Source organism: Sphaeramia orbicularis, chromosome 7 (genome assembly GCF_902148855.1).
Source record: "Sphaeramia orbicularis chromosome 7, fSphaOr1.1, whole genome shotgun sequence".
Taxonomy (NCBI): Eukaryota; Metazoa; Chordata; class Actinopteri; order Kurtiformes; family Apogonidae; genus Sphaeramia; species Sphaeramia orbicularis.
The window spans coordinates 48,522,192-48,542,158 of NC_043963.1; the positions used below are offsets into that span (position 1 = coordinate 48,522,192).

The window sequence follows — 19,967 nt, forward strand, 5'->3', positions numbered from 1 at the left end:
ATTACACTCCGAAGTTCCCACCGGTTTCTTTTCATGCTACGTTTACACATAGCTGGGTGTTTTTAAAAACAGATTTTTCTCTGCTTTTGTGCCTATCTTTTACACAGCAATGTTGGGCACATGCACCGAAAACAAAGGTTTCTAAAAACTCTAGCCAAAGTGGAGATTTCAGCCAATCTCTGTTTTCACATTTGCGTGTAAACAGAGGCAAACGCAAAAACAGAGATTCTAAGATGGTCGTCACAGTTTTTGAAGGAAATATTCTACCACTTCACCTGTGATGATACAGTATAGAGGAAGCGGATGGAGCTGACAAATCAGGTTACCAGTATTAAACGAGAAAATAAGGAAGTTTGGTGGCAATCACTACTGGCAATCAATAACATCTACTGATCTAATATGTTTATTAACTTCTGAACCACTAAACCTATCAATATGTTGAAATAATTCAGGTAAAATGCAGTTTGTCATCTTTTCATGGTTATCACATATGAACCATTTGGACGTTCAGAGGCTCTGTAGTGAACGTGGAAACACCGTCATCTTCTACAACATTGATTCACCAGTAAAACCCATGGACTTTTATAAATGACAGTAGATGGAGACTCTTGTTTTTATGTTCAGTTATTGATATTTTTGCTGAAAAGGTCACTTTTTCTTCAATTTTCTGTTTCTGATATAACCCACAATTTTAATCTGAGGTTTTATGAACATCTACATGATCAGTAAATCAAATATAGGAAAATACCTGATTTTTACTAAAAAAAAAAAAACGAAAAGGAAAAGGAAAATATAGAGGACAACACTGCAAAAAATACAGATAAATCATTTAAGGAAAATTAAATAGAGAGAAAAAATAATTTGGGAACTGCCACAAAAGTAGGACTGGATCTTTATGGGTTGAAGAAGCCACACTTCACAGTTTGTTATCCTTTCCCTTTCACACTGCTGTGACATTAGTCATGCATAGTAACACCTAAACAGTCCTGCTGATCTCTGTGTACATGTTGGAATCGATAATCAGAAACTTGGCATTTTTTAATCAACTCAAAAATGAATTATCAGTTACTTTTTCTGTGAAAATTCCTGGTTTCATCTTCTCAGTCAAGCAGATTTCATGTTTTTTCTTTTACTTAAGGTGTTTTGATCGTAAATTGAGCTCCTTTCAGGGGTACAGATCAGACAAAACCAAAGTCTGAAAGTTTCCACATGAAATTATTTCTTACAGGCTTGAAAAAAATCTTAATATGCATCATAACATGGAATGATGTTATTTCCGCTGTGAATTATTATTGTGTAACGCAACCCACATAGCTTTATCATGACCAAAAAATTATATTTAAAATTAATATTTTAATTCGACTTTTGCAGAAACACATCTGTGCACCACAACTTTTGTCTACAATGTGAAAACTGAACATATTCTAATCTTAGTGTTTTGATTGTGTTTTGAAGTAAAACTGGTACCTCAGAAACAAACAAAACAGTGATACTGATTCCCTCATTTATGCTCAGAAGTGTCCCAATATTGTCCTGAATGTAGCACTTTTGGCTTTATTCTTCTTCATAAATGACTCAAATTTGGTAAAGTTTTACATTTACTACTTTTTGCTTGTCATGTACTGTAATGTTATTATTATGTCTGACCTTCAGCACAAAGTATGAAGGTGACACTTATAATGGAGTGGGTCATGAGAGGTAAGAACTAGTCTCTTCCTGGAGGTGATCATATCCCAACACATGGAGTCCAGCCACTAGCTCGGTGCTATTTGCCTCCAACTGAAACATGGCCACGTTCAGACTGCAGGCAAATGTGGCCCAAATCCTTTCTTTTTTTTTGCCTATATGTGACCTGTATCCAATCTGTTGAAGGCATTTTGAACGGCACAAATCTGATGTTTTCAAATCCAACCCAGACCACTTTCATATGTGGTCCTGTATCTGATATGTGTCTGGTATTATGCAAGGTGACTTCAGTCTGAGTGGCCAGGTCGCATTTATCAGACCTTTCTATCATTGAAATGCGACAAACATCACAATTCTGTGTCCCAGGAGGAGGAGCGAGAAACTTTATCTGTGCCCCACATACTCCGAAATGAGATGCCTCCATATTTACTTCCATAAACACAGTACGTGCCATCGTGGTCATGTAATCTGGGTGATCAGCGGTGACCACAGTTTACAGGACAAGTCATGTTTAATATGTATGTTCTTATCTAGTGTTTTATGGTTTTTGTACTGACTTTTATTGTGTTTCATGTATACTTTTTATGTACATTTTTAGTGTGGAGATATGGCTTTGATTTCTATTTTGTGTCACTTCTACTGCTGCTGCTGCTGTCTTGGCCAAGACACTCCTGAAAAAAAGATCTTTAACCTGAATGAGCCCTTTTCCTGCTTAAATAAAGGTTACAATAATGTATTACTTCAGGACCTCTTTTGTGCATGCGAGTCACTTCAAGGGTCGCATTCAGCTCATACTCAAAACTGATAGAAATCACATTTAATGTGTAACATGAACGAGCACACAAAAAATGGGATTTCACCAAAAAATCCGAATTGTGCATTAAGCTGTTTGAACGTAGTGATTTCTGCACTTTAATGGAAAACTGACATTGTTTACACCAATGAGGTGAAGAGGGGACGATTTTCAAATAAAATTTTAGTCTCTGGAAATTGTTTAAACCAATATTGGGTAATAAAACTTTATATATCATGTGAATAAATTGACCCACCTCAGGATCATCTTCATCCTGGTCCATCAGTCTCTCTAGGATCTTCTTCCCATCTGCAGTCAGCTCCTCAGTTTCCCTCATCTCACCTCCTACTTCTGCTAATTCCCGATGCCTGGCTAACTCTCTGGGAAGCCCCTTCTGCTGCTTCCCTCCTCTGGGTTCATCCTCTCCTCCTGTTGCACCTCCATCCTCCTCCCTGGGACGTTTTGCTCCTCTATCAGGCTACAAGATGAAATCAAAAGAAAAGATGTTATGCACATACAAGAATAGAGCTGCATACTTAACTTTGATATTTTTTATGGCATAGACAAAAGTGCTTCAATTCCTACCACACATAGCAAACCAAATTTAAACAAAGGAGTAAATCTCATCAATGTGTGCAGCACACAAGAAGTTTTTATACATTCTTATTAATGACATTATGTTAACAGGTAACTGTTGTATTTAATAAGTTTAAGTTTTGACAATGTAAATCTGCTTTGAATGGAAAAATGAAAGGATTCTGAAACATTTATTCAAACTTTATTAAGGACACAAAAACTAGGTCCATAGAATAAAATAAAAATATACACAATAAAAAGACATTGCGTTAATCCATATATTACTTACACATAAAGGCTCGATCACCAGTGAGACCACATTTTAGATGTAAACCTTACAGAACTAATCTTGGGACAGACCAGGGCTTACATAATTGAGTGAGATAATTTTGTAACTCTGCAAATGAATGAATAAATAAAATGCCGTATAGCAGCTGCACAGCATCGAACACCACAAGAAGGTTCTGAAAAGTGCAGTTTTTACACTGGCAGAGCACGTATGGAACCTACGAGTGAGCACGTTTGCCTACCCATAATACAGTTTACATTGCTGCTGGTAAATATCTGTCATCGGTGAGGTCACTCATAATATAATGTCCAAGATACTTAATTTCATCTTGTGACACTAATAACATTTCCACACAAGTAAAAATCCCGAAATGACAGTTTTAAATCATCCTTTGTTTTGACAATCATGATGTAACTCTTAACAGCATTGTATTTGATGTCATATTCACGGCCATACTGACAGCAGACATTTAAAAGGTGCTGCAGGCCTGAACTGTATGGACACAACAAGACCAAATCATCTGCATACATCAGATGGTTACACAGATAGTTTCCAACAACACAACCAGTTTTACCATCATTAAGTTGTATGGACAAATTATCAATGTAGATATTATATGACAGTGGGGACAGAATCCCACCCTGATGGACCCCATTACTGACCCTAAAAGAGTCTGAGATAGAGCCGCCCCATTTCACCTGCATGAACTGGAAGGAGTAAATGAGTATCCTAATGAGGTAACCAGGGACACCCCGTTTGGATAATTTCTCAAACAATTTTCCACAATGAACTTGGTCAAATGCCTTAGAACAGGGGTGTCAAACTCATTTTCTTCTGGGGGTGACATTCAGCCCAATTTAATCTGAAGTGGGCCGGACCGGTAAAATAATAGCATGATAGCTGATAAATAATGACAACTCCAAATGGTTTTAGTGCAAAAAAATGACATTCAATTACGCCAATATTTCTATTTACAAACTATCCAAACAAAAAGGATGTGAATAACCTGAAAATAATTAAATTTGTTAAGAAATATAAGTACAATCTTATCAATATTCTGCCTCAACTTATCATTTATACATATGCATTACAGATCAGATCTACAAAGGCACAAAACATTTAGTAACAGGCAGAATATTAAAACTGCACTGAATTTTCTGTAGACATTCCAGGTTGTTCATATTTTTTCAGGTTAGTCACATTTTATTGTTAAAGGATAGTTTGTTAATGTAAACATTCTCATAATTTAATGTTTTTTGCACTAAATCAAAGAGAAAAAATAGGTGTTGTCATTATTTGTAGGTTATTATGATATTATTTTTGAGTTTGATGCCCTAACTTGCACTTTGCAAATTCATCCCGTGGGCCAGATTGGAACCTCTGGTGGGCCGGTTTTGGCCCCCAAGCTGCATGTTTGACACCTGTGCCTTAGAAGCATCCAGGAAGCACATAAAAATTGTGGAGTTCTGGCTGTGATATTTATCCAGTATTTCCTTAAGTGCAAAAATACATGTTTGTGCGATGTTCCTGCTTAAACCCAGACTGAATAGATGTGGTATACAGATATGGCTCTTCTATTTAGAAGGATTCTTTCAAGCACCTTGGATAAGGAACTGGCTAGGGCTATAGGCCGATAGTTGTTGATATCACCCAGTTTACCTGTTTTATTGATCACAGGAACCAAGACAACAGACAACAGAGAGTCCGGCAAAAGGCCATGAACCAAAAACCCTGTAAAGTAGATTGCAAAGAGTGGATACGATTTTGTACTCGCAAACTTAAGAGGTTCAGAAGTCACATTATCTGCCCCACAGGACTTATTATTCTTGAGCTTTGCAACCGCATGGAAGACCTCTTGGGGAGTAACTATCGCCCCCACATTACTTTCTATGGCCTCACCCACTGTAATATTGCTATTAACACAATTAAACAGATTATAGTAGACTTCCTGCCAAAGCTGACAGATATTTGGGAAAACACTCACCCCCATTTAATCAGAAAACTTCTGCTGAACCTTAATATAGTAAATAGGCTCTATTTTTGTATTAAGAAACTGCTTTGATAAAAATGTAAATGAGTCAAAAAAAATAATCCTAAAGTGACATAATGACAACAAAAGGCAGCTACTCAATGAAAAACTATTACTCCTTTAGGTAAAACTATTCACCTCCTACCAATATAACGTAGTGAGCTGTATACAATACAAGCTATACAATGCAAAGCTTTAAAAAATCATTTTAATCTTCGTTATTTTCTGCTTAAATTATAAAACAACAGAAATTGCAACGAGCTGCAGCAATCATTGTTTAGTCATTTAAAATGTGTAATCTTATAATAGAAATATAACATACTGTTGGAGGATTATTAGTTTGCCGAATTAAAAACTAAACATCTGTCACTGAGTCCATGTCCGTGTTTCAGGTACTGTTCAGTGTTTAATGTGTCGTAAGAACGAAACGAACCTATTCGTGGGTTTTATTACAGACATTGACAGGAAATATACCCGCAATAAATGGTCATTTGTATTTGATTACTGGTGCTACGTCGCTGAAATTCTACAAATGCACATGTACATTTTACTCACTTTAATGTGTTAAAGGGGTCCATGAGAAAAGATAACACATAAAACAAAATGTAATATCAGAGCAGCCTGATCAGCTAGCTGGTACAGTGCTAACGCCATTCATTTAGAAACACACGATTCCTCAATTGATGCAGTTCCACTTATACTGAATTTTACAATTGAAAAACGGTTATAAGACAATATAAGAAGACGTAATATGGTACATTGTAGAAGTGTATCAAAGCTTGTTTGGTAGTAGAAACACTGCTAGATAGTTACTAGTGATGACATTCAAGTTTTTATAATCGCATTTCTTTAACTTTTCTTAGCGGCAATAACGTGTTTACCTGATAGTTCAGGAGCTCCCCGACATCCATTTCTTCAGGTTAGAAACAGAAAGCTTTAAAATAAAACGTTTTGTTGAAAGTCAATGAACAAATATGAGGAGATATTTGAGCACTTAGCGTTCCCGGGCTAACAACAATCCTTGCAGACACACATGCCTGCCGTAAAACGTTTTGTTTACTGTCGCAACAAGCCCGCTGTCGTAATGATAGGGATTCGTTGGGGTGTATTTGAGCCTGGTGATTTTGCAGGGCGTCAAACATGTGTTACCGATAAACAATTCTAAGGTTGAAAACGTTATTTGACGATAGCAAAGATTAATGATATTAGGGAAAAATGATTAAATTGGTGCTTTTTAACGCTTTTAAAAAACCTTTTGAGTTGAAAATGGTTGAAAAGTAGCTCTCTGTTGCAATGTGTGTCTGTGTGCCTGTGTATAGACAGACAGACAGACAGACAGACAGACAGACAGACAGACAGACAGATAGATAGATAGATAGATAGATAGATAGATAGATAGATAGATAGATAGATAGATAGATAGATAGATAGATAGCAGTGGCGGCTGCTTGTCCTTCAGACAGGGGAAGTTCATTGTTGGCTTACATTAAAAAAAATGTCAGGTTATTTAAACATACATTCGCCCTCCGTTCCTTTTTAAGAAAATGCTCAGTGACCTTATCGTACCAAGTAGGCATCTTTTCCAGGGACTGGACCAGTGTCCTCTCAATGTCCATCAGAGTTGGGCTGCTTAGATTGCTTTGGCCCATTGTGTTGCGGGTGTAAGACTTCAGCCTTTTTAAACAAGAGAAGCTCATTTCACTCCAACCTAGCCGACAGTATGATTGATTTAACTGTCTACAAAAACGATATTAAACTCGAACAAGAAATGATTGAATTACGTAACTGAAACAAGAAAACGCTGAAATTATGGTAAATTGAAACAAGGAAGTCCAATGAGTGTGTTTGATTTACAGTGCAAGAAATGAACGAGTAATTTCGTAGTGGTTTCTCTGATTTCACAGCAGAATGTGCGACGGTATTAAACTGAACTGTGTCAGTGAAGGAGGAGATCTCAAAATAGCTGTCAATCAAAAGGGATTCAGCCTTTCGACTGATCCTCCAATCAGCACGTGGGATTCTGGCGTCCAGCCCGGCCAAGCTCCGCCCACAGCTCCATTCATCCCCAGAGACTCCCAGCGTCCGGGGCGGGACAATATCGTGGCATTTATCCAATTACCGTCCAGTTTTGAGGCAATGAAAAAAACTGTTCCACTCAGTCCCATTGAAGCCCAGAGACGCCCGGCGTCTATGGACAAATGCACTGAGCAGAGATCGAATGAGAAAACAGCGCAACGGGAATGTATGAGAAGTGAACAACATTGCGTTTGTTGATTTGTGATAAAGCTGATTCTGAACGAACTCATCTTTGAGATGATCGTGTTCTAACACATTTGTAGTCAATAAAATGTCAACACAACTGTACATATTTAACCATTTAATTTTCGTAATTTTAGGGGAAGCCGGGCTTCCCTTGCAGTCTATGAGAAATCGCCACTGATAGATAGATAGATAGATAGATAGATAGATAGATAGATAGATAGATAGATAGATAGATAGATAGATAGATAGATAGATAGATAGATAGATAGATAGATAGATAGATAGATAGAGCTCCAACACCAAAATCTCCCTATGCATTTCAAAACTGATGCTACCTAGTGCTACATACACAGGCACATTTTTTAAAAAGCTATTTCATACATTTACTGTACATCAGGTGTTTTCTGTGTTGTCATGTAGCCTAATCTGCACAAAGTAATACTAATTAGTAATAAAATATGTCTTTTCCTAACAGAATCCTGGCTAATTCATCAATCCCAAATGAAACCCCATTAATGATTAAGACATGAGTATTTCCTCATCAGTGCTCGCACATGAAATCCTGGTCTTAAGAGCTCAGTTTTTGCTGAATTCATACCAGGAGAGCTTTGTATGCCAAGCAGGCTTATTGTTCCAGACAGGCAGAAAATCACCTTTTCAATGAGCATCACTGAGAAATGTATGAGCAGTGCATGGTGTCAACACCTCCATTGCCACCCCGGTCTCTGGCCAGTGATCTGTGACAGTAGAGACAGGCTCAATAGAAACTACATTTAAAAGCAAGGCCACTGCCAAGCGGTCAAGCTTGACGTCCCGCCAAACACGAGGAAAAAGCACTTGATCAAAGGAAAGAGAGAGGAACAGAGTGAAGAGGATAAAGGGGACACAGAGGAGCAGAAGGAGACATTTATATGGAAATCCTACTGCTACAGTTTTAGATGAATGCAAAGCCTAGACTGCTCAAACTAGAGCGGACTCTTGTTTTCTCTTTAAGATGACAGTTGAGTCAAAGAATATGACATCCACAGTTTAAAAGGGAAATTAGATCAGCCCAGATGAATATTTCCTAAATGATGTGTTGGTTTGTCATGTTGGTGAGTTGTCACATGCAAGACAAGCTTTTTGTACTAGGAAAGCAGACCGATAATTAGATGTTTAGTGGTGCTGACAGAGGATGAGCTGCTACTTTAGGTTTGAATCAAGACGATAAGCCACGTGTTTTTCTAATGTTGAAAGAAGAGGACTGCAATAAATGATCAAGAACTAATTTGTGCATAAGACACTTAATAGATCCATTTTTGTGCTACGTGGCAAACTGGAAAACGAGAAATGTGCACCAAATGAACGAAAAACATACAGCATTGTTAACTGTACATAAGAACTTAAGAAAAGCTCAAATGTAACCACTCATGTTTGAAACCATAAAAGTGTAATATATTTTTAAAAAAATTAAATAAATAAATAAATAAATAAATAAAAAAAAAATATATATATATATATACATATATATATATATATATATATATATATATATATATATATATATATATATTAAAAAATATAGAGAACAGAAAGTTTTTTGTCATTTTATTCATAACTGATATTAAAATTGCTGCTCCTTATCCTCCTTAACACATACATCACGTTCAAAGATTTCTCACACACAATTTCACTGTGCAATTTGTCATTCATGTAACTAGACAGCTTAAACTTCTTAAATGTCTTAACTTGTAGATTTGATTTACTACACATGCAGAGTGTAGGAACTACATGCAGGTGTAGTTCTGATGGAACACATTTCTTATGTGTGTCAGACCATGTTTAAAATTCTGCATTACTGATAATAATTCAATGTTCATCTATCTATCTATCTATCTATCTATCTATCTATCTATCTATCTATCTATCTATCTATCTATCTATCTATCTATCTATCTATCTATCTATCTATCTATCTATCTATCTATCTATCTATCTATCTATCTATCTATCTATCTGTCTGTCTGTCTGTCTGTCTGTCTGTCTGTCTGTCTGTCTGTCTGTCTGTCTGTCTGTCTGTCTAGTGTCAAGCATCTGATTCAGCACAACCTCAAGCTTCATTGAATTAAATCACTTTTTTTTACACTGCTGTAAAACTGTCACATTTTCACTGTTAACCTTGAGAAAGTTAGTGTTTTCTTCTTCAGAGAAATAAATGCCAATGTTTTAAACTTTCAAATGAATAGCAGCAGCCGACTCCTCCTTGCGCATGCACTAGGACGGGTGAATTTAGGGAGAAATATAAGTATGTTTGACTTTGGTACACACAGGTTGGATCATCTCTTTTTGTTCCTCATTTTCTTTCAATGGGAGGACTGTGGCGTTACAATGTCAATCTTTGTATCCAGTTTATGATCTTTATTATCAACTAATATATAACTAATGTAATTTTTGATGAAAATTACTCATTACATTTTCCTATAAACAACTGAAATACCCAGAAACAGCCATATGGAAAACAACTCCGAATTTCCTCCTTCTCTGCTGCTGCTGCTGCTTTTGAAGCTTCTATTATTACAAATCCCTTTTGTTCTACACAATGATTAACACATACCACAATCCCTGAAGGAGCAGGAGCTTTTCATACACAACTGTCTGTTTAATGACATCGCCTCATCATTTCCCTGCAGAATTATTCTGGGGCGACACTGTAGGATCACTTCCATTGAATCATATCCCATTTCCTTCAGAACAGAACAATACAATTTCACACAAGCTGTGAGGGCTGATTGCATTAAATCACATGAGGTCAGTGTGATTGTATCATGCTGCGCAGGCCAACATAAGTGTGCTCAAAACAGAGTGGCAGTGCTATTATTAAACAAGAGAAAGAGCGAGAGAGCTGATGACAACAAATGATCACCCTTATCATTTTCCTCACTAAGTCAAGTGGTGCAATCAAATGATTTTCTCTCCTCTCAGAAATGATTTGAGCTATGTATCCCATCAGCGCAGTCCTTCAAAGCCCCAGTACACCAATGCCTAATCAACACACAAATCAGCATGAAGTATTTATACACGATTTTTGCAACTCAAATGAGTTAACGAGGAGTTGGAGGTCTAACAGGGCTGTAAAGCTACATCCCTCCTCTTTAGGCACCCATTGTCAGAGGTCCTGACCACAATCAACAGCAATGCTCCTTTAGCACAACATTTTTGTGTGTTTGTGCTTGAGTATTTGATGACCTCAAATCTCCTTCAAGGTCTTCCCATTTCTCCTTGAAGTATCAGTTGGAGAGTCAATCAGTGTGTTCCTCTCTCTAATGGCTGGAAATGTATTCTGGGAAACACTGCAAGCCTCCGGCAGTGCCAAAAAAAAAAAAAAAAGTTTTTGAGTAGAGGTTGCAGCTATTGATTATTTTTGTTAACTGATAAATCTATTGATTGTTTCCATCAATTCATTCAATTCATTATCTAAACCCGCTATATCCTCACTAGGGTCACAGGGGTCACTTGGAGCCTATCCCAGCGACTTACAGGCGAAGGCGGGGTACACCCTGGACATTGCGCCAGTTCATTGCAGGGCTGAACATATAGAGACAAACAATCACTCTCACATTCACACCTATGGGCAATTAGATTAACCAATTAACCTATCAGTGCATGTCTTTGGATGTGGGAGGAAGCCGGAGTACCCGGAGAAAACCCACGCAGAGAACATGCAAACTCCATACAGAAAGGTCCCACCACCCGTCAACTGGCGTTGGAATTGAACCCAGGACCTTCTTGCTGTGAGGCATGAGTGCTATCCACTGCACTACTGTGTCGCCGTCCATTCAATTAGATTAAATGATTATTTGAGTAGAAGAAAAAAAGACATGTCTGAAAATGACAACAACTTTTCCTTTATTCCAGAACCAGCTGAAGCAACAACCACAAATGTATAAAAGTTAAAGGATATATAGAAAAGTATAAATAATAAATAACAACAACAATAACAACAGTATAAAAGTATACGTAAAGATATCTGTAGATATTGAACAACAATAACAAGTCCAATGGCATCTATACGTACACTACAGTCTAAGATGGAACACACATACAAGTTTGTGTTGATCCTAACGTTGTGTGTCACAATAAGTCTGTGTGAAACACAACAGCGGAACCAATGTTTAGCAGCGAAATCAAGAAAAGGAAGCTTTGATTTAGGAAAATTGCAGTTGAACATTCTTTTCAAGTTGATAGATCAATGAATTGGTTCAGCTCTTCTTTCTAGGTTGCCTGTTGTGATCTCTAACTATTACTTAAGTTAATTTTACTAGTGTGTTCTCTTTAACAGCTTTAAATGTTACATATCTAAAATGTAATCAAGTGGCAAGGACTGAAGCTTCAAAACAAAACCAACGCTTTCAGGTGTAATACTACAGACATACATTACATAATGCTTTTCTGTTTTAAATACTCAACACTGAATCCATTATTCATTTGCTCACACTATGAGACTGATCTCATGAGATGACATTGTATGTCATGCCAGTTCTTATGGCATTTGGCGTGCTATACGTACGCATTTTTGATGTTTCACATGTTATTCAGTCATTGAATGGGGTGTCAATTTATGCCAAGATCTCTGGTTCAAATAACTGTAACTGCTAAACCCAACCCTAACCGCTAACCCTAACCCTAACTGCTAATCGTAACCCAAACCCACAGTGCGTGGTATTTAACACATTGATTCAGGTTGGACAGGGTGCTAATAACAACGTGAACATACAGTACATGCGGAAAGCTTATAATGCATAAAGATAACACGCCAATTAAAAGTGATGTGTATATTTACACGAGTCATGAGATCACGTTGCATACTACTCTTACAATGACACACTGGTGGTGTAAACTACATCGTAGCCACAGCTGCCCTGGGACATACAGATGGAAATGTAGCTGCTAATCCGACCACCACCAAGCATTCATACACCTGAGTGACACTGGAGGCAAGGTTGGTGATGTGTCTTGCCCAAGGAGACAACGGCACATGACTGGAGATGAGCCGGATTTGAACCGCCAACCCTCTGGTTATTGGATGACTTTCCCCAGCTCCTGAGCCACAACTGCTCCAAATGTGTCATAGACTTTGACTGTGGCATGAAATGATTTCCTGTCAGAGAAACACATGGTCTGTCTGCTTAGCTGTAGAAGTCAGTGTTTCCAACTTATCCATGTTGGTTTATTAGTAATTTTTCAGACCCCTATATAGGCTCTATGAAAAAAGCAACAATCTATCAATGTTTTCTGGTGTTACTGGAGACTTTTGGAGACTCAGACATGAAAGCATGTATTGTTCAATGTCTAAAAACATTCACTGAATATACTACAGCACTTTAAAAACACGTTTGAAATTTGCTAGAATTGTCATAAGATGTACTCAGACTCTCCAAACAGCTTCTCAGATACACAATATACTGTTGTTCTACCTGACTGATTGAGCTTTTTCTTAACCACAGACAAATTTATGAAAGTTGTATTCAAGTGTACAAACTGAGTAGGGGAGTGAAATACTGGGATGGGCTAAACTGTTAACCAAAAACATGTAGGTTTTGTACACATGTGACCCTCCCTATAAAAACCCTGAAGTAAAAATGGGAAAAATGTCTGTAGCAAAAATGCCACACTTGAGCGCAGCCTTGTAAGAATGGATTTTACTGTCAAATTTGTACAGCCTGATTGAATACCATTTCCTTGATTCAAATCTTGTATGTATGTCTCCCAGAATGTGTGCAATAAGAACAATAACTACAATTCCAAATATAGTCCATGAATTAAAAGTAAAACACTCATGAATTTCATCGTGTGTTTTTAAAGTTGCTTAGTGTAAATCACTACCATTGCCACTGACAGTTTTATAGAGTAAAGTTCATGTGTAGTTCTAAACATATTTAGAATAATTTCAAACTCACTTTTTGTCTCTCCTACATCATTCGTTACAAGTATATGCACATTTCCAATTATGCAAATTAGGTGATGTCATCATTTAGCAACTTCTAGTGGCTTTTGACAAATTTTTTTTCACAAGTTGGAAACACGTCACCGTTGCCAACACAGTAGTCCCAATCATTGTCACTGTTGAGTGTTTTACAGAAAAAACAACCTGAATCCTCTACATATAAATTATTGTACAGGCTATTAATGTGCATGAAAGCAACTGTGATGTTTTGTTCCTACCACTCCATGTCCTCTCTGCATGTTGTCTTTGTCTTTATTTCTTCTATCTGTATGCTGAGTTTTCTCTGGATACTTCCTTATCCTGTCCTTTTTACCCAGGTCCCAGACACGAGTGGTCACATCAGGTCCCGTCGACTATTGGTACCTGGAAGCTGCCTAGAATCCCCCCAGACACTATTTTTCCATCCTGTATTTTTTCAGAAGTCTGTCACCCTGACTTTGAGAATTATCATTTATTTTGGTCTTTTTTATTTGGATATTACATGTCTGTCCATCTTGGGTTAGGGTTAGGGTTAGTGCTCTGGTGCACTTTCTGAGATTTCTTCTTTTTTTACTGTACTGAACTGACTTATCTTCATTATTTTGTCACCATTGTAATGCTGATAGCACAGACCCAGAACCCAAATGCAGAACACGGAAGCGGATGTAAAAGTTTACAGAGTTTATTGTATACAGTTAGGAAGATTATGATAATGAACAGGATCTTGAGGACAGCGGCCAAGGAAGTCCTCGTCTGAACCGTCCTCCGGGTTTCGGACGCGAACCCATGGTTCGGCTCCGGATTTAGTGCCGGCTCGCCGACGAAAAATCAGGCGAAGGCGTCAAAAAACCAGGAAGGCAGATGGAGGCTGACAAAACCGACAGGGAGCAGGCAAAAAACAGGCAAAACAGGATGACAAAAACAGGTCGAAACACAGTAAGGCAAACGAACAGACAGGATCAAAAACGCTGGTAAGTAATCTACAAGAGAAAACGAACTGGCGTCTGATCAGGGGAAAGGACAGGGTATAAATACACAAAAGGGAGGGAAGACAACGAGACACAGGTGGAACACATTAGGGCGGAGTCAGGTAATCAGGGAAAAGGTGAACACGAACCAGGAAGGGAAGTAAAGACCACAGACAAGACACATGAGGAAAACTTAACAAAATAAAACAGGAAGTGACAGACAAACAAAAGACAGACAACCCCAGACTAACGTCCGGTAACAGGCTTCACAACCATCACATACAGACAGTTGATGAATTAAAGAAAAAACCTGATGGGAGTGGTTTTCTCCAGACTGACAAAGCTTTCATCCATAAGACCAGAAAGTTCACTCAATAGTTTGATGAGTTTGAAAATGATAAGACTCATATTCTATTATGTTCCGTCATCAGATCTCAACACTTAACAAAAAGTTTTGACCATCATGTTAAACAGAAGTCTCCATGACTATAATTAAAACACCAAATAGGGATGATTACTTGGAAGAGTGGAGTTCATCCCTCTAATAGAGTTGACAGACTTGTAGAATAATGAATACACATATGATGGCCTGCCATTTTATTACAATTATTGATTGGTATTCCTTTCTGTTTGTCACTAATTTGTGTGTTGCAGGAAGCCATATTCTTAGCCCTCTGATTTAAAGTAAGTCACATCATAAGTAATTGTGGCAAATTTCAGGTCAAAGTCACTTATATTGAAAGCAGCTTGTCAAAATTGTCTTTCACTGCATAACAGTTGAAAGAGGTAGCAACAAATGACTAAAAGTGACTCCACAACTGTCTGAATCTCAGACACAGTCTGTTATTTACAGGCTCAAACCCATTTTTCTCAGAGGTCCAGGAAAGTAAATTTGATCATTGACTTCCACAGTTAAGGAAATTGTAATTTGTTTTTGCTAGATTAAATTAAAACATGTCATCCAAAAGCAGGGAACAGCAATAAAATAATATCCATTTCCTGCATAAAGAGCCACCATGTAATTGTCCCATATGTAAGAAATATTCAAGGATTTATGCCAAACTAAACAACAAAAGCGCAAAGCAAGGGCCTAATCCTTTGTCTGCCATCCAGTCAGTGACTGCACAAACACTCAGCAGAGGACAGGAGTCAGTGCTCCAGCCAAAGGCCCAAAATGTACACACTGTATCTCAGTCAGGGCACAGATGGTTTGCGAGTGGTGTAAAGGAGATCATTTATGTCAAGCTGGAGAGACTGTCCTGGAACAGAGGAGGGGGATCAAGACACCACTTGTCCACTATTTTCAGTGCTGCACTTACGCCATTCAATGGGACTGGACTGGAGTTAGTAGTGGAGGTCCACCATTGACCACCGAGTGGGTCATATCCATGGACATGTGTAGACAGTTTGTAAATGCTCCCTTCTAATGTAGATCGACAGAAACTGAGACTTTTGGAAACACTGACAAAAAGACTAACAGTCACTCTCTGACTGGGTCTAATCACTCATTACATACCCTCTGTGTTCGTGAGACCCCTGTCAAATGACAATCTCTCAAAGAAGGCAACACACAAGCCTAAACAGGAGCTGTTAATTTCTAATAAAATTACAGGTGATCCTACAGCAGCTGTTTTACAGTTAAATTCTGCATTTCATCTAGGCCTGCAACTAATGACTATTTCAATACTCGAATAGTCAATGACTACTGTAATGACTAGTCAGATTATGAACTACAATAAAACAATGGCTCTTGTTTATATTTATTGCAATAAATGCAATAAATTTATAAGCAATAAATTGTTGTTAAACAATTACTCAGTTCAATATTTGACAAATATTGCAAGCAGCAATAAAATAAACAAAACAAAAGTGGAATTTGTGCAAACAATTCCAGTGCCTAACAAAGTTTGCTAAACAAACAACTAAACACTCAAGAGTTGAAATTAGCAATAAAATAATTCTTTCTTCCTTAAACAAAAGTGCATGACATCATGAAGTCGACAACTAATTTAGTAGTCGACTATTTGCCAACTAGTCAACTAGTCGTTGAATCCCTAATTTTATCATGAATCAACTGACCAGATTACATTATTGGATTAGTTTTTAGTATTTCCCATGTCCAGCAGTGTTATCAACGCCCATGTGGTTTACGTTTCTGGCAAGCCAGAGTGTTCAGTGATTGACAATGAAATGTTGGTAAATGCTTGTGTAGATATTGCAAGTATTTCTTGACTGCATTTTACATTTTTGGCATAGGAATTTCTTACAGAATGTTGACATTCATGCATAAATTTAGTTAACAGATTGAGTGTAATTGTCAGAGGCAGAATAGTTACCCTGCATGTGAGTGTATCTCTCATCACAATACTGCAATAATAAATCATATATTTCGTTTTGTGATGATAACTTCTGGTGATGCTATATTTTTATATGTGTTGAGAGTAGATTAAAGCTTTTGCAACTCAAAGTTGTCATTTTAATTGGTCAAGTCATTCTGAGGGCAAATTCCACTATGACGTCAAGGCAGAATCAGGTTTTCAGCTGCTTTGCATTATTATTGCTGCGGCTTAAAAAGGTCTTGCATGTTCACTGACCCTCCTGCAGTGCAGAGCTGAATCTGCATGGGCTTAATTAAAGGACCTGAAGGATTATTTGGCAGCCATCCACATGGGTTAAAATATATTCTAGTAATTCCTGTGCTGCTCTTTCTGCAACTAAAATGTCAGCAATGTCTAATTAGTTGGTGTTCATTTGCATTGGCTGAAAGATGAAATATTTTCAATATGTTAACAGAATGCAAATGATGAAAATTACAACTTATTAGCAGATGGATGCTTCTGAGCTTCGTATTTTCTAGATAAGTCAAAATGACCTACTGCCTGTCTTCTATAAAAACAGTAAAAGTAGCTAGAGCTTTCCTGTCCATTGTCTGGACCTGACAGAAATAGAGGCTACTGCCTGGCTGCTGAAAATAGTAAAGAAGCAAAGGGCAGCAAGAGGCTGGACACAAACTAGACTATAGAGATAAATATAGCATATGTAGGAACAGTGTAGGAGGAGGTGGAGAGTGGCAGGGACAGATAGAGGAGGGAAAAGTAAATTAATTTTATCTCCATTATGAATATGATGGCTGTGGTGTGCTGTGGTGGTGGCCCACGCCTTTGGGTGATAGTGGAACAGTGGTAGCTAATCAGAGCAGCCTGACACATGCAAAAGGACACATATATACACACACACATACCACACACACACACACACACACACACACACAAACACACACACACACAACATCCTTGGCAGCATGGAAAAGCCTGTGAAACAGAATTTAGAACAAGACGTGATATAAAACCTCTCCAATAAAACTGATACTGATGAAAGTCATTTTAGGTGGATTAGCAGGTCCTTAAAGGCATGAAAATGAATTCAATTAATTAATCTGCTCACCCCTGTGTATAGTCAGTGGAAGCACAATTTAAAATTCACAGATCCACCAAATACCAGGAGTTTCTATTAGCACTATATCTGAAGAACAAGTGTATAATCATTTGCGATCTGCATCTTTCCATGTCCCAAGAGCTAGACTCTGTGTTCCGGGGATCGGGTTGTCGGGCCCCCTGCCGTCGACTGCCACCCAATCCACACTGCACCCGGCCCCTATGATTCCCTTGGTGGGTGGTGAGTCCACCGGAGGGCGGGCCCACATCGCTCCTTTGGGCTGGGCCCGGCCGGACCCCGTGTGCATAGGCCCGGCCACCAGGTGCTCGCATTCGAGCCCCAACCCCAGGCCTGGCTCTAGGGTGGGGCCCCGGCTGCGCCATACCGGGCGACGTCACGTTCTTGAGTTGTTTCATTTTCATAAGGGCTTCTGAACTGCTCTTAGTCTGACCTGTCACCCAGGACCTATTTGCCTTGGGAGACCCTACCAGGGGCATAAAGCCCCCGACAACATAGCTCCTGGGATCATTCAGGCACTCAAATCTTCTGCAATCTGTAGTAGATCCACTAGATCAGGGGTGTCAAACACCAGCCCAACAAATGGTGCAATCTGGCCTGCAGAATGAATTTGTGAAGTGCAAAATTTATGCTGAAAATACTAACAATTAAGAGTGTTCAGGGGCTACATACAGCTCAATGCAATATCAAGTAAAATAACAGCATAATAACATATCAATAATGACAACTCCAAATGTTCTCCATGATTTAAAGTGAGAAAAATTTTTATTGCAATATGAAAACACTTGCTTCTAAAAAATATCCTGCCAAATAATAGTAAAATGTGAATAACTTGAATAAATATGAGAAACCTGAAATTTCTTAAGAAACATAAGTGCAATTTTAAGAATATAATGCCTGCTACGATATGTTTTCTGCATTTGTAGATCCACTGTGATCTGTACATTTTGTTAATAATAAGCTGAGACATAATGTTGTTGAAATTGCACTTATTTTTTAAAAAGATGTTTCAGGGTGTACCTGGTTGTTTATATACTTCACATTTTCAAAATGTTATTTAATTTTCACGCTAAGACAAAGAGAAAAAATGTGATTATTATTTATTATGCCAATTATTTTCCGTGTCCACCTGAGATCACATTGGGCTGTATGTGGCCCCTGAATTAAAATGAGTTTGACACCACTGCACTAGATATTCAACAATAATACTTTAATAAAGAAAACCGTGCAACGAATGAACAGATTTACTCATCGTCCTCATTCTGTGCAGAGCTAAATGCTAACATCAGCATGATAATGGAGTTTAATATTTCAGCTTTTTTGGCAGGTGTTGACAGACCCCAGACGATAAGTTACAGCCAAGGATATTCTATCAAAAAGACATGACGTCATGGCCTTGGGGTCTTTCAGGGACAACCATAGCTGATCTTTTGGACAGTTTTGTGAAAACTGTTCTACAACAATGAATCAACATTCGTGAAGATCTTTAACATCTGATCCATAGACTGACAAATGATGATGCTTCCCGATAAGATGTAATGTTAACTAAATAATCATTTTGTGAGATAAATCACAGCTTGAGGTGTTGCAACAGGCAGAACCACTTGCAGCAGCTCTACAGTCTGTTTTTCATTTTCATATTCAAAGATTCAAAGAGTCTTTATTGTCAATTCAGTAGATGCATAACACACATTGAATTGAGATACTGTTTCTCTCTCACCTTGGGAGCTGTATGTGGTCTATCTTATTGTCTATATTAACAAATATATTAATGAATTATATTAACAAAACCAAATTTAAAACTAGAAGCACTCATAGAGCGCAGACCTCCGCCAAGGCAGATCAGTGCCCCCCCCACCCCTCCACCCCCGATCACCACCAAAATTTAATCATTTGCTCCTTGTGCCAGTATCAACATTTCCTGAAATTTTCATCCAAATCCATAACTT

The 19,967-nt window shown here is 38.0% G+C and overlaps 1 protein-coding gene and 1 long non-coding RNA gene across 2 annotated transcripts in view; both read right to left on the reverse strand.

Annotated features, from left to right (window-relative positions):
- The window catches only part of ctnnbl1 (catenin, beta like 1), a 111,837-nt gene extending 105,553 nt beyond the window's left edge, over positions 1–6,284 (reverse strand). Inside the window, exons 1-2 of the mRNA XM_030139487.1 lie at positions 6,255–6,284; positions 2,736–2,957 (exon numbers count right to left, since the gene is read on the reverse strand). Of these exons, the coding sequence (XP_029995347.1) occupies positions 2,736–2,957; positions 6,255–6,284 (252 nt within the window). The remainder of the gene's footprint in view (positions 1–2,735; positions 2,958–6,254) is intronic.
- A 6,097-nt stretch (positions 6,285–12,381) lies between these two features.
- Positions 12,382–18,609, reverse strand: LOC115422877 (uncharacterized). The gene is made up of 3 exons (XR_003935884.1): positions 18,599–18,609; positions 16,929–16,932; positions 12,382–12,482 (listed from the first exon to the last, which is right to left on the reverse strand). It is a non-coding gene; the product is annotated as an uncharacterized LOC115422877 (long non-coding RNA).
- Positions 18,610–19,967: the final 1,358 nt, after the last annotated feature.